At 38.0% G+C, this 14,624-nt stretch overlaps 1 protein-coding gene across 1 annotated transcript in view; it reads left to right on the top strand.

Annotated features, from left to right (window-relative positions):
- Positions 1–9,504, top strand: part of vwa8 (von Willebrand factor A domain containing 8) — a 145,753-nt gene extending 136,249 nt beyond the window's left edge. Inside the window, exons 38-42 of the mRNA XM_037976242.1 lie at positions 2,095–2,220; positions 2,635–2,793; positions 5,562–5,660; positions 6,307–6,545; positions 7,876–9,504. Of these exons, the coding sequence (XP_037832170.1) occupies positions 2,095–2,220; positions 2,635–2,793; positions 5,562–5,660; positions 6,307–6,545; positions 7,876–7,984 (732 nt within the window). The 3' untranslated portion in view covers positions 7,985–9,504. The remainder of the gene's footprint in view (positions 1–2,094; positions 2,221–2,634; positions 2,794–5,561; positions 5,661–6,306; positions 6,546–7,875) is intronic.
- Positions 9,505–14,624: the final 5,120 nt, after the last annotated feature.

Consider the following 14,624-nt stretch of genomic DNA (forward strand, 5'->3'; position numbering starts at 1 on the left):
TAGGTCCGCAAATTAGTCTATAGCTAATTTGTAAGTTTCAAAACAAAGGTCACATTTTATAATATGTTTAATTTCTAGTCACAGATAAGATAAACTTGCCTGAATATAAAAGAACAGGTATCAGGTATTGTTAGGGTTTGAAGAGGTAAAATTCAGTAAAACCAGCTACAAATTCACTGTGAAACTTTTATTTTTTGTAGTTTAATTAGGAGTATAATCCTATCCTGGAGTATAAAAGTCCTGTTGTTTAAAATATTCAAATGTTCCTTTACCTGCTGGTTTCTCACACAATGGTGGTCAAGCAAAACATCCTATTAAAAGAAGGGGCATAAAGATATTTTGTTCTACATGTTATAGGCAGACTTTCTTCTGTCTGAAAAATTCCTAAGGAGAAGAATTTAATTTGTCCCAGCAATTTATATTTTGGTGAAACAGAATCTTTCTTGCAGCTTTTTCCTGATTTTCAAACTAAGAACTGTGTTTTCCTAATATGCCTTAAAATGAAGCATATTTCTACGTTTACCTTGTCAAACAGTAGATGAGAAGGTGTTAATTAATGGGGGGACATCAGGAAGACAGCAAAGGCAGGAAGTGGAGCAAATTTAACAGATTTACAAATCCCTGAATATTACATTAGGCAAGGTGTAGAGGTAAATCTAAATTGTTTTATAGGATAAAAAATAACAAAGAATGAAGGAAACAGTACATCTATGTATATACTGTATTTATGTATAAACAAAGAGGTTTTATTGAATCTCAGTAAAAGACTTCTGACAAACAGCTTGGCCTCATTTATGAAACTGTCATTGATGAGCTTTGATCTTGAGAAAAACTGAAATTAATTTTTGCAGAAATGATCTGATCTCTGACCATCGTCTAGACTTGATGTTTCCTACAAGTTATGTAGGTACACTTCAGTTTTGGGAACCTTTTTTTGTCTAAATCTGAACTTAGCACTAATTTAATTTACTTAACTGGCAAGGAAAGGAATTTCTCATTGAAATCATAATATTTAATAATAATTTGGAAATGCAAGTACATTATAATAGTTTTATTTTACTCTGTGTAAATGCATTCAGATGACATGTGTTGCCTAACAGCAAGCCCAAACACACAGCCACAGTCATAAACAACTCCCTTTAGCCAGAAGCGGAACATGGAGTCCCAACAACATGTTTTCAGTCTGACAGCTTCATGTGGTGTCATCTGTCAGCTCCTTTAGATGAAGAATGTTGCCTTAGATACACCCTGTCCCCGGTGCTCTGTAAACAGTGTATTTCTGTAATATTATCAGTCTGGGTAAATTAATATTAAATCCAGTACACGAATAGCCCAGTCAAAATGGATTTTTTATTCCAAATACCTAGTTCTGGTTCCTAAGGATAAACAAATAGGAAGTGAAATCAAAAAGAAAGAGGGAATGTAAACAGCTGTTGTATCTAATAAGGCCCTTGTCAGTTGTTTCATAATGACATTTGGTTTCTGTGCCTAAGATTGCCACAATTAGTGCATTTGTTCTATGAATGCAAAATATGTTTTTCTCTTCATCTGGAAAACCCCTGGAATGGTAACAGTATTTGTCTCCCAAGGAATGAAAACACATTAGTCCTGAAGCACTTGGTGTGACTCCCTGGAGTCTGAATTACAGCATCGCATAGCATAGATTTGTATAAAGAAAATGAGACTGACATAGAAAATGCTGTAAATTCTCAAAACTGGTTAGCTCAGCTGCCTGACAGTTTCCTGGGAGACATGTCTGATGGTAAGAAATTCACAGCAAATGTTTTATGTTGTGAGGTTTTTTTTAAATCGATGCATTCTTAATTCAAACATGTTGGCAGGAAGTGTTCAAGGGGAGTAACACGTGCAAAAAGCCTGTGAGCTCATTTAAGTAACAACTACATCCTTCACAATCTGTGAAAACTCTTTAAAACCTTCTTCAGCCCAACATATATACTGAAATGTGTCTATTTATTATGTTTACCACAATGATAATAATATGCAAAGGAATAAGATTTGAAAAAAGGCATGCATCATTTCAGACAAAACAACAATAAACAATAATAACAGCAGTAATGAACATGTGTGTTTCAGGCTAAAGGGAAGGAGCGGCAGTGGCTAAAGAACCAAGTTACAGGAGAACTGGATGATGCTAAAATAATTGATGGACTAACTGGAGAAAAGGCCATTTATAAACGCAGGGGGGAGCTGGACCCAGAGGTTTGTTCAGTAGATATTTATATTCCAATAATGTCCTTCTTTTCATCAACCTAGCCTTTTCACATTCGTTACTTCAACTGTATATGTGAGATAGTATGCTCAAGTGTTTTTGCTCAAAGACACGCAGTTTGGTCATTTCTTCTGCTCTCATTTATTTTTGAGAAAGCCTAAATACACACTGAGAAGAGAAGATTCTCACACTCATCATATAAACACAGTAACCATAATATGCATGCCTTGTTTTTCTAACTCATTTTGCTCCAAGTGTTCATATTTTGGTCAAGCGTCAAGGTCTACATTAAAATAGTTCCACCAAGTTTTAGACTCCTGGCCAGAAAACCACACCTAAGCCAACAGAAACCAACCTGAAGTTTTCTACTGCTAATTCTTGTTAAATGTTCTGTATCCTCACAGCTAGGAAGTCCGCAGCAGAAGCCAAAGCGTTTGCGGGTGTTGGCAGACGTGTCAGGCAGCATGTACCGCTTTAACGGCGTGGACCGCAGGCTGGAGCGCTCCATGGAGGCTGTGTGTATGGTCATGGAGGCTCTGGAGAGTTATGAGCATAAGTTTAAGGTGACATCATAACCTTACAGACTTTTTGAATTTTGAATTGTTGTATTTTAGTTTACACACAGTTTTCCTGTTAATCAACTGCATGACGTTTCTATAAGTGACCAATAATAATTAAGCCAACCAAACTTTTTTTGAGATAAAAATTTCAAAACATATTTTTGATGATGTTTACAACAAAAAAGCTAGATCATAGATGAGTCAGTCAGTAGGTATGCAGGTTGGCAGGTAATATATGATGTAACGAGTGGGCATTCAGTGTTGAGATTCACAACAAATGAAATTCATTCATCACAGGGCACTTTTTGTCATAATATTTACACCAAATAAGGAGGAATATTAATTTTGTCTTAAGGTTTTATTACAGAAATAAAACTAATTGAAGAAAATAGAATCAATGGTAAACAGATAAGACAACACGACAAAAAATATGACTATTTTTGTGAGGAATGATTATCAAGTAATTACTTTGAATGAGGATTTATCAAGGTAAAACACAGCAACAATACTTTAATAATCTAAGATGAAATAGTGATTAGTTTATCTGAAACAGAAGGATTCTTTAAACAGAATGTCTAGATTTAAGACTTATGGTTTTAAGTGAGCGTTTGAAATACTTTAAACTGTTTTGGTAAATAGTTCACTTTGGAATTTGGTCATAACATTCTTAATTCTGCCTGGTTGTGAGGTTAGAATAAATATCAGATTGGAAATGGATCTTATTTATCAATCTGCATCAGTAAAAATCACATAGTCAGACCGAAAATGGCTTTCTCATGTCACAGAGTTATAGGTGCCTCGACGGATCAAGGCCAGTCATCACTTAGTCTTTGGGGAACTTGGAGGCTGCTCAGGCCTCGACAGGACCACGACAAGGAGGCAGCTTAAAGCCCAGAGCCCGTTGAGGGTCAGTGGTCAGTGTTTGCAGAGGCTCTGCAAAGAGACAGCTGATGCAGCAGGAGTCTGACGACACTAACTAGAGCAGTTCTATTGGTTTAAAAAGTTGTTCCTAACTGAAGTGTCCCTTGAAAGATTCCTCTTTATCTTTTGTCTGCTGGACTTACAGAAACACTGAAACAAAGTGTTTTTTTTTTTCAGGTTGCAAAACGAAACAAAGACAAAAAGGGGGAGAAGGTCTTCACACGACGAACACAAAACGGAACTACATAACAGGCTGACAAATGCAGTCACCTGCCAAGGCTTTCTCCTATATTTGTCATCAAACTACGTTTTTGATAACAATTGGAACATTCAAATGGGGGCTGAAAGACCTTTGGGTTGTAGAAGGGCTTTATCTCACTCTGTCCACAGATTCTTTCACTCACAACCGAGTGCACTTCTCTGTAAGACAAGAGAGAGATTTGTTAAACTTCTTGAGTATTTGCACAAAAATAATATTCAAAAATAGTTTCTTATATTTCAAAAGCTTAGCAATCAAATAAACACATTTCATTTCAGCAAGGAGTCATGTAACCAGTAGGTGTGGATCATGTCAGGCCCCGCTTCAGTTTAGCATCTAGTGTTTTCCGACTCTGTCTTGGATGTGTGCCACTGTGATAGATATTGGTTCTTGTTCTAAGAGATTGATGTGTCAGATCTTAGACCCTGAAGCTATGGGGCATTGTCATTGTGTGATGCCTCCTTTTCCCATATGTTTCTCCAGTATTGCTCAGTCTCAGCTCTGGGTGGATCTACTCTCTTGTTATTCCTCTGCCATTGAGAGTACTCTTTGGATGGTACGGTGAAGAATCCCCTGTTTATTCTCCTGGCTTCTGCTTCTGGAGTGTACCTCCTCAGACGAGTAGCCAGAGCTTTGAGGTGTTGTTTTCAGTTTCTAAAGTCTAAGGTATTGGCAAGTTGTGGTATTTCTGTGGTGGGTCTTTTTTCAATGCACCTTTCTGTTGCTCTGACAGCTGGCTGATTTCTCCCTGAGTTGCTTTGATCTTAGTTTCCAGCCTCCTCCTCCATGGGGGACAATGCTCCTTATAGCTTGTAGACTTGATCTTATAGCCAAGAATGTCAAAGATTACTGTATTACTTCCCAGCATAAAAAACACAGATTTTCATATGTGTTACCAAGCATCTTTAAGGACTTAAAAGTTTTCTATTAGCTGTTAATTAACACTTAAACACACATATTATACATTTATATGGGCCTTAAAATTAGGTACTGCCATGGACATTTTTTTTGGGTGGTCAGAAAAGCAAAAAAAAGGTCTTGATCACAGTCCTGCTTCAGCTCCTTAAACTGTCTGCTTCATTTAAAGCTGTTGTACTGTTTGTCATTGAACAGTTCCAGCCTGGAAAGTAGAGTTGTTAAAAACATAAAGTCAACAGAGACAGCTTTAAACTGATCTTATATTCCAAATCACAAACTTACATTTTAGTTTGCCACATCACTTGTCAATCAAACTAGTTTTTACAAAAAAAGTGATACTACTTCAAACAGCGTATCAAATGACGTTTTACGTGTTGTACAAGACCCTGTAGCTTGTAGCCTTTCAGCTTGAATGGTTTGGATAGTTTTTGTGGTTCTTTTTCTACCATCTACACCATCTATCTCATGAACCTGGGGTTGCCTGCAAAAAATAATCATTTGGAATGGTTGCGTGCCCTCATTAATCTTAGAACAATGTCCCACAATTTGAGAACTACTGCTTTAGGATGTTTTAATGTGAGCTTACAGAAATGTTGTGCAAACATTGGAATTCGTTTTGGTGCTTCCTCATGTAATTTATTGTAAACTTACCATCCTTGTTTTCCTCCTTCAGTACGACATAGTGGGTCACTCGGGTGATGGTTATGACATCGAGCTGGTCACTACAGACAAAGTGCCCAAGAATAACAAGCAGAGACTCAAAGTCCTCAAGGTACAGATTCACAATCAGTTTGCTTTATTAATGTATTTCAAAAGCAAAATGTGCAAAAAATGGTTTTCGTCATCTTCTTTTGTTGTGCCATGTGGTAAAAGTACATGAATGATCATAGTATTAAATGATCAATGTATTTATCTGTAAAAATAAAAAATAAAATGTGTGAAACCCCATACTAAATATAAACTGATTAATGCAAATACCATAATTAAACTACTAAAATTCCTGTTATCACGATTTAGTACTTTTTATTATTGGGGTTTGGAAGGTATAGATCTTTTTTTATCATTTTATAAAAAGATCAGTAAAAATTGTTTTGTGAAGCAGGAGGGTCTTTGTGAGACTCAAGCTGTCTGTTCGAGGACCCAACAAAAGTTCAAGCATCTCAGTGTTCAAACTATCAGGTTTTAGTTGTGACAACTGTCAACAATGGTGGCTCCTATTATTTAACAGGCCACACAGCACTGGCTTTGGTCATTGCTGTGTGACCTGTTTCTATAATTAATCAATAACAACATTTTATCTGTTGTTGCATTTAAGTCAAATAATATGGTTATGTTATGTATAATGTGTGTAGATCACGTAAGTATTTAGTACTGTCTCTGCTTCAGACTTAGATGGTTTTCTTTCCCTCCCACTGCAGACCATGCATGCCCACGCACAGTTCTGCATGAGTGGTGACTACACTCTGGAGGCAACGAAGGCCAGCATCAGGGAGCTGGTACAAGAAGAGGCTGACGAGCACTTTGTAATTGTTCTGAGTGATGCAAACTTGGAGCGATACGGAATCCGTGCAGAGCACTTTGCCCAGGTGTTGACATCTGATCCACAGGTCAACGCCTTTGCCATCTTCATTGGCTCCCTCGGAGATCAGGCTGAGAGGTGAGAAGACTGAGTTTGGTCATCTCTCTGAGCTATAGAAAGGAGGTTTGAGGAGCAGATTAAAAAAAGAGACAGTTGAAGACAAAGTGGCAGAGATAAATATTAGAGTAAAAAAACAGGTTCTAAAAGGTAAAGTTATAAAAGAATTAAAAGCCTATTATTTCTTGAAAAAATACATAATGCCCTCCCAGCCCACCCCCTCCTTCTTACAGATACAGGCAAACTTGTTGATACCTTTCCACAATAATCCAAAAAACACAACTGATTGTCTCAACAGTCCCAGAAACTTTGGGTCCTGTCGATATGCGTTTTGGTGGCTTTTTTGTATTTTTCTGCCAAAACTGGAGCTTTCCTGGGTTTCTTCCATGAAAGCTATGATGATTGGTGTTAATTACCTTGGCCTTGGAGTTCAGCTGAAATGGTTTTGGATGGTTTTCTTGGTTCTTTTTTCTACATTGTCAACCTGGGCTTGCATTTCTTCTTGCTTTCTGGCAAAGATTGAGTAAGGGTTGTTAAGGGTAACAACAAATCTGCCCATAATGTTTTGGCGTATTTCAGTAAAAAAAAACAATTTTTTTTTATTTCTATAGAAATAAAGTATTTTAGGGTATTATTAATAGAAGGTATTATTTGTTTGTTCTTGAATTGAGTAGTATTGGATAAAATGTCGACCAACGGGTCAACCATCAAACAAACCTAAGTATGTGATGTTTGTGCCCCCAGAACACCCTAGACAGGATGGATGGATGATGGATGGATAATAAATGTATTTAAAAGTACTCTCTCTCATATTTAAAGAACGTCAGAGAGACAGAGATAGGTTAAGCACTGGAAAAGTGCACAAATATGCAGCGTACACCCCCCCCACTCTCAACAGAAAGAAGAACAAATTCTTTATGGAAATGACATCTAGGTTAACTACAGGATCTGTCTATATTAATAGGAGAACAAACTGGCTAAAATTTGAAAGATTTTAATGTGTAGTATCTGTGACATGATCATTATTACAAATGTGATTATTAGGATGAATACAAACACTGGTTTGTGATCATTTATTATGCACCACATTATTACATTATCAAAAAAAAAATTGCAAACTACTTATTTTGTAATAATCACTGCAAAATGTAATAATATTATTACATAATGTGGCAGAAAGTATTACAAAATGCGTTTGAGGATTTTATTACATTTTGTGTTGATTATTACATAATGCGGTTTCAATTTACATTTTGAGGACCGCTTTCATTATATTTTTACATAATGCAGCGTTACAGGGCGATTGTGATGTTTCTCCATTTAACCCTAAACTTTTTTTCTTTGTTTTCAGACTCCAGCGAACCCTTCCTGCAGGAAGATCATTTGTTGCCATGGATACCAAACAGATTCCCCAAATACTACAACAGATCTTCACATCCACAATGCTCTCCAGTGCTTGATACAAGCACGACTGGCACCTACTAACCAAATCCACAACTTTTAACTCATTCTCTTTAACTGGTCATAAAGACTAAACAGACAGTAGCCTTTAGTGTGTCAGAAAGCTGAGACGATGTTGTGTTTGTATAACATTCAGAAGCTTTATAGTGTCTCTCCAAACAGACACTGTACAATGCTGCCCAGTAAGCCTGTGATCTTGCTCACTGTAAGTTTTACCTGCTTGTAGCTCATCTCAGACCCCATCTATGGATCACATTTGTTCTTAATTCTGTATTAGTCCGACATCATGCCCACTCTCACACGCACATCAGTGGAAAGAGTGATGAACTTAACATGGGCTTGCTTAATTTGGATTTCCTCCTCACTTAAAATCTGTCACATAAAAACACTTGCAGGATAACACAAACCTCTCTAACACTTGGATTTGCTGAGCACAAACATTTGTCTCCTGTGAAATGCTGGAACTGTGAGCAGGGTATTTCCCGTCTGACTTCATATACTCTTTAAGGACTGCCGGTGCCAATTGTGTACGAATGTGTGTATGTTGTTGCATCTTTGTCAACAAGCACAAGCCCTTTGTCTTCCTGGCTGCTGAACCTTGTGACATCCTATGCGTTCTCAGTCCTTCAAGGAGTCTCAGATTGCCATACCTCCCTTTCTCTTTTTCAAACACACACATACACACATTTCAAACATTTGAAAACTACTGTAGGAAAAGAACTGAGGCTTAGTGTGTCAATCCAGTGGTATTAAGAACGTAAGTGCTTACAATCAAGTGTCACGTTCAGTTTTTCACTGGATGTCCTATGGCTCTTTCACAAATCACTTAAAGCTGGAATGTAGACGCCTTTCGGCCACCTCGATGTGATTTCTGAATGGACTAAAGCATTGTGGGGGGTTGAAGCAAACCCACCCCGATGCACCTTTTGGCTGCAACGTGACATAGTAACAGAGCCGAAACAGTTGACGCGAAAAAGTAAGCCAGCTTTGCAGCTCAGTAATATAATGAATTGACCATATATGGTCTGTGCGTCCACTCTGTCACCAGATTTAACAAAATCAAACCGATTTATTACAGAGGGAACTTTTTTTTTTAAAAATCGTTAACCACAAAGAGAATTGCTAAACTATGTTTATTCGTCAAGTTTTGAAAATAAGAGAGATGCCCGTCACACATTTATTGCTTTCCGCAATGATCGCTTTTATTTCTGAAAGCTCACAACTGTCAGAGGCAGCATATAGACGAACTGGTCTTTGCAGCCATTTCGTAGGAGTATTTTTGAAAGAGCGTATTGTTAGCATTCATACCTCACTGTGCCTGACTGATTGCATCAATAAAAACGTCTGTTCATCTGTTTATCTGTACTGGTCCATCTTTGATAGAGGAATGTCTCTGTATTTAATTACTGACTTTTTGACTCCTGTATGGGGCTTCTCCTCTGTCAGAAAGCATCTGTGACAAATGTCCTGCTCTAAAAAACCACAATGCTGAGAAATAATAATTATTGAAAAACTGGTCTAAATCTGCCTTTCTTCATTTCAAAAGTGTACTGCAACCGTTTATTTAAGCACTGTATATGCTTTAAAGCATTCAACCACTTGGATGTTTTGTGCTTTTATTGTAGTCATAAATAAGTCATGGTCAATATAAGTTGACCTTTGTGACAAATAAAATAAAATCCTTCAATGTCAAAGTGAAATTAAATTTTGACAGAGTAATACCAATTAAATAAAAAAAGTAAATGTAAAATAAGTGACTACATAACTATTCACCCCCTTTAAAGAGATTGTCCTAATTCAACTCAGAAAATATTATTGAAAAGTACAAGTCAGGGGATGGATAGACTGTATTTTGGCAAACTCTAGTCAAGATTTAATATGAATTTTATATCGTTTTATAATGACCATGATTTATTTATGGCAGCACTAAAAGCATAAAACATTTATTATATATATACTTTTTATAGGCACTGTATATGCTGGCACCTGCCAAAATGAGTAGAAGGTGAGCCGAGGTGGGTATGATGTTGGTTGATGTAAGCAAGACAATAATGTGCATGACCAAGAATACAGTTTCACAAGCCATGTACACAAAAACAGGCTGGTATATTCAAAAACTGATCATTCAAAATAGAGCTGCACGGTTCGCTGGTTGCTTAGTTCAAATCTGTAGAATTCAGTTTATTTATATAGCACCAAGTCACAATAAAAGTTGTCTCAGGGCTCTGTACAAAGACAGTTACATACATTATATAAAGCCAATTAGTATGGACTGTACTTACATAGTTCATTTCTAGCCAATCAGGCCACTCAAAGCGCTTTACAACACAATACACTCCTGATCAAAATCTTAAGACCAGTCAAAAAATTGCGAGAATTTGCATTGGAGGACAACTACTCTAGACACTGATCCACATCCCTTGAGAACCAGGGCTGGGAGCCACTGCTCCATAGGAACCATGAGTAAATCTACAGCCTGTTGCAACAGTCACGTGGTTCCCTTTATTCTGCTAGCAAATTGCTTTACAGTGACCTATATGTACAGCAAAAATAAACTGAAAAACAAAACAAAAATCTTCTGTATCATTCCTTCTTTCCATTTTCAATTGGCAATCAAAAATTAAATAATAAAAACTGACTGGTTATTTTGTTTTTTATTTTAACCCCCAAAACAAAAAAATGCCTGTTTTTTCATATACTGAAAAAAGTTGCCACCAAAAAAATAAAGGTTAAAAAAAAAGGTTACACACTCTAATATTTCGTTGGACCGCCTTTAGCTTTGTTTATGGCACACATTCGCTGTGGCATTATTTCAATAAGCTTCTGCAGTGTCACAAGACCTATTTCCATCCAGTGTTGCATTATTTTTTTACAAAGATCTTGCATTGATGATGGTAGAGTCTGACTGCTGCTCAAAGCCTTCTCCAGCACATCCCAAAGATTCTCAATGGGGTTAAGGTCTGGACTCTGTGGTGGCCAATCCATGTGTGAAAATGATGTCTCATGCTCCCTGAACAACTCTTTCACAATTCTAGCCCCATGAATCCTGGCATTGTCATCTTGGAATATGGCCGTGCCATCAGGGAAGAAAAGATCCATTGATGGAATAACCTGGTCATTCAGTATATTCAGGTAGTCAGCTGACCTTTGACCTCATTCTTTGAGCTCATACTGTTGCTGAACCTAGACCTGACCAACTGCAGCAACCCCAGATCATAGCACTGCCCCCACAGGCTTGTACAGCAGGCACTAGGCATGATGGGTGCAACACTTCATCTGCCTCTCTTCTTACCCCGATGAGCCCATCACTCTGGAACAGGGTAAATCTGGACTCGTTAGAGCACATGACCTTCTTCCATTGCTGCAGAGTCCATCTTTATGCTCCCTAGCAAACTGAAGCCTTTTTTTCCGGTTAGCATCACTGATAAGTGGTTTTCTTAAGGCTACACAGCTGTTCAGTCCCAATCCCTTGAGTTCCCTTCACATTGTGTGTGGAAATGCTCTTACTTTCACTATTAAACGTAACCCGGAGTTCTACTGTTGTTTTTCTTTGATTTGATTTCACCAAATATTTAAGTGATCGCCGATCACAATCATTCAGGATATTTTCCGGCCACATTTCTTCTTCGAAGACGATGGGTCCCCACTATCCTTCCAGTTTTAATAATGCGTTGGACAGTCCTTAACCCAATTTTAGTATTTTCATCAATATCCTTAGATGTTTTCTCTGCTTGATGCATGCCAATGATCTGACCTTTCTCAAACAGACTGACATCTTTTCCACGATGACAGGATGTGTCTGTTGACATGGTTGTTTAAGAAATGAGAAGCAACTCATTGCACCAGTTGGGGTTAAATAACTTGTTTGCAGCTGAAACATAATCACCCATGCAGTAATTATCCACATATTTGCTTAGTTAAATCCAGGGGGTGACATTGTTTTTGGGCCAGGCAGTGTATAAGCAAGACCTTCCCTGGATTTGTTTAGTTGACAGCATATCCATCCATCCATTTTGAGGCAGAGCTGGTGCCTATCTTCAGCTGACATTGTACAAGAGGCAGGATACACCCTGGATAGGTTGCAAGTCCATTACAGGGCCACATTGATATAAACAGGATAAACAACTGTTAATGCTTTTACTCACACTTCGGACAATTTCGAGTTAATAATGGATCTAACATGCCTGTTTGCGGTCTGTCGGTGGAAATCGGAGTACCTGGAAAAAACCCATGCATGCATGGGTTTGAGTTTGCTTTGAATAGTCTGGGTAAATAGGAAAGCACTAAATAAGTACAGTCAATTTACCATCTATTTGGATACATTCATTAAATTTCTGATGCATATTCAAGGTCAGGTCTCGGAGGCAGCAGATCCAGGAGGAAAACCCAGACATCCCTCTCCCCAGTGACAATCTCCAGCTGCTCCTGGGAAATCACAAGGTATTCACAGGCCAGAGGAGATTTTAAATCCTTCCAGCAAGTTCTGGGTCTGCCCCAGGATCTCCTCCTAGTGTGGGACACTCTCAGAAAACTTCTGAAGGGAGAAACCCAGAAGGCATCTTCATCAGATGTCCAAATACTTACAGCTGACTCCTTTTGATGTCATGATTTGAGTTTTTGAGTATTTTTTTGTATTTAATTTCATGTTGTCACTCTTGTGTTTTGTATTCTTATGGTCTTTGTGATTCTGTTTTGTTGCAGTGCTGTGAGTTTTCTCATGTGTTTCCCTTGTCCCCCTTCACCTGCACTCAGGTGTCAGCCTGACACGCCCACCTTTACCTGTCCCGAGTTACTAATCAGTCACCTGTGTCCACTTCCTCATCATAATCTGTTCTTTAGCTTCCACTAATGCTGATTTGTTCATTCTGCTTTCAGGCATCCATGTTTCTGTGTTTTTCATGTTACGTCTTTTGTGTTCTCACTCTTCATTTATGCCCGCCACCTGTTTCTACGTTTTTGTCACTTAACTTTTGCTGCCATGTCAGCCTTTTGTTTTCTTTTTTTAACATAAATTAGTTGTTGTTTTGTTTTTTCCACTATGAGTTTGTGTTCCAGGTTCATTCAGCTCAAACATTACATGTGATGTGAAGCAGCAGTGAAACAGAGCTTTTTAACACCTATCACAGGTGTGGATCTTGTCACTGTACTTTCAGCAAACTATGAATTGAGTATGAGTATGACTTCTTAAATAACTTTTTTTTTAAAGCATACCCTTATTAAACCTTGTCCTTTTCACTGTTTTCTGTACATAAAATGAACATCCAAATTACACACTGAAGTGTTTAAACCTTTTGTCAAAATCATTTGTCAACAGAATTGCTATCAAGTAGCCTACTTCCAAAAAACCTGTTTTTTTCTAAAGGTGTTGTACAACACAGATGTGAGAATTTGTCCTCACTTTTATGTCTGTAAGTCAGTAAGTAGCATTTAGAGGTAATTGCAGTACAAACACTTATATTTTTTGTGGCAGCAGAGAAAGACAGCTGGCAGCAATTCCAAAGTTTGTGTCAAATTCATTGAGTGAAATGACTGTAAGCAGTGCTCACTAATCATGTGAGTGTGTGAGGCCTGCTGGTTGTTCAAATAAGTTCGAGCCTTTTAACAGAAAATGTTTCAAATGAAAACAAAAAGGAGAAAAAAGCTATCTTCCTTTGGCAAGAGGAGATATGTCCTGATTCAGGCAGACAGCCAGTTTCTGGACACACGCACAAACATGCTGGGGGCCACCTGTTGCTTTCAAGCCCTAATTGAGTTGTACATTTTGAGGGGAGTTTGTTGAGCCAATCTGCTGACAGATCCAAAGACAGAAATGTTGAGAGGCAGATGAACGAGCAGCCACTCCGACTTCTCCCGTAGTGATGAAAAACAAACTGCTCGAAGGCGGGGATTACACGGCTGTATTTCAGCACATCTTAAGTTCACATTGATCTAATTACACAAGTTTCAAACATGGGTTCATGATCTTACAAAGGTTCCTGAAATGTCAAGACAAGAAAACTAGTTTTTCAGGTTGAGAAAAGAAGGCCTGTATGTTCAGTCAGACACTGACAAATATTGTGCCTAACCCTCTTCTACACCAGGGGTGGGCAATCCTGGTCCTCAGGGCCACTATCCTCCATGTTTTCTTTGTTTCCCTGCTCCAACACACCTGATTCAGAGGTTAAATCACTTCTTCATGTTCTGCAGAAGCCTGTTAATCACCCACTGATTCAAATCAGGTGTGTTGGAGCAGAGAAACAAGGAAAACATGCAGGATGGTGGCTCTGCTGGACCTGGGTTGCCTTCCCCTGAGCTAGACAGTGAAAGTGCTGGTGTCTATGACAAAGTGTAAGTGTAACTTAGTTGTATTTCTGGTGTAGTGTATGTCTTCTAACAAGTGTAAACTTCATTGTAATATATAATAATGATGTATTCATTAATTAGGATAAATGAACAAAAATATTAGATCAAAATGACTCCAGTCTTTTTCTGAACTTTTACAACTGACATGGGATTGAAACAGTGTCAATGAGTCAGTGTTGCTCTAGTTATAGAGCAAAACAGAGGGTATATAAAAACTACAACTAATGAACAAAGGCTGAACACCTAGGCTGAAGACAACAAGAGCAGGTGGGAGTTGGTGTGGCAGAAGCAGAGGAG

Source organism: Kryptolebias marmoratus, linkage group LG6 (genome assembly GCF_001649575.2).
Source record: "Kryptolebias marmoratus isolate JLee-2015 linkage group LG6, ASM164957v2, whole genome shotgun sequence".
In the NCBI taxonomy this organism is placed as follows: domain Eukaryota; kingdom Metazoa; phylum Chordata; class Actinopteri; order Cyprinodontiformes; family Rivulidae; genus Kryptolebias; species Kryptolebias marmoratus.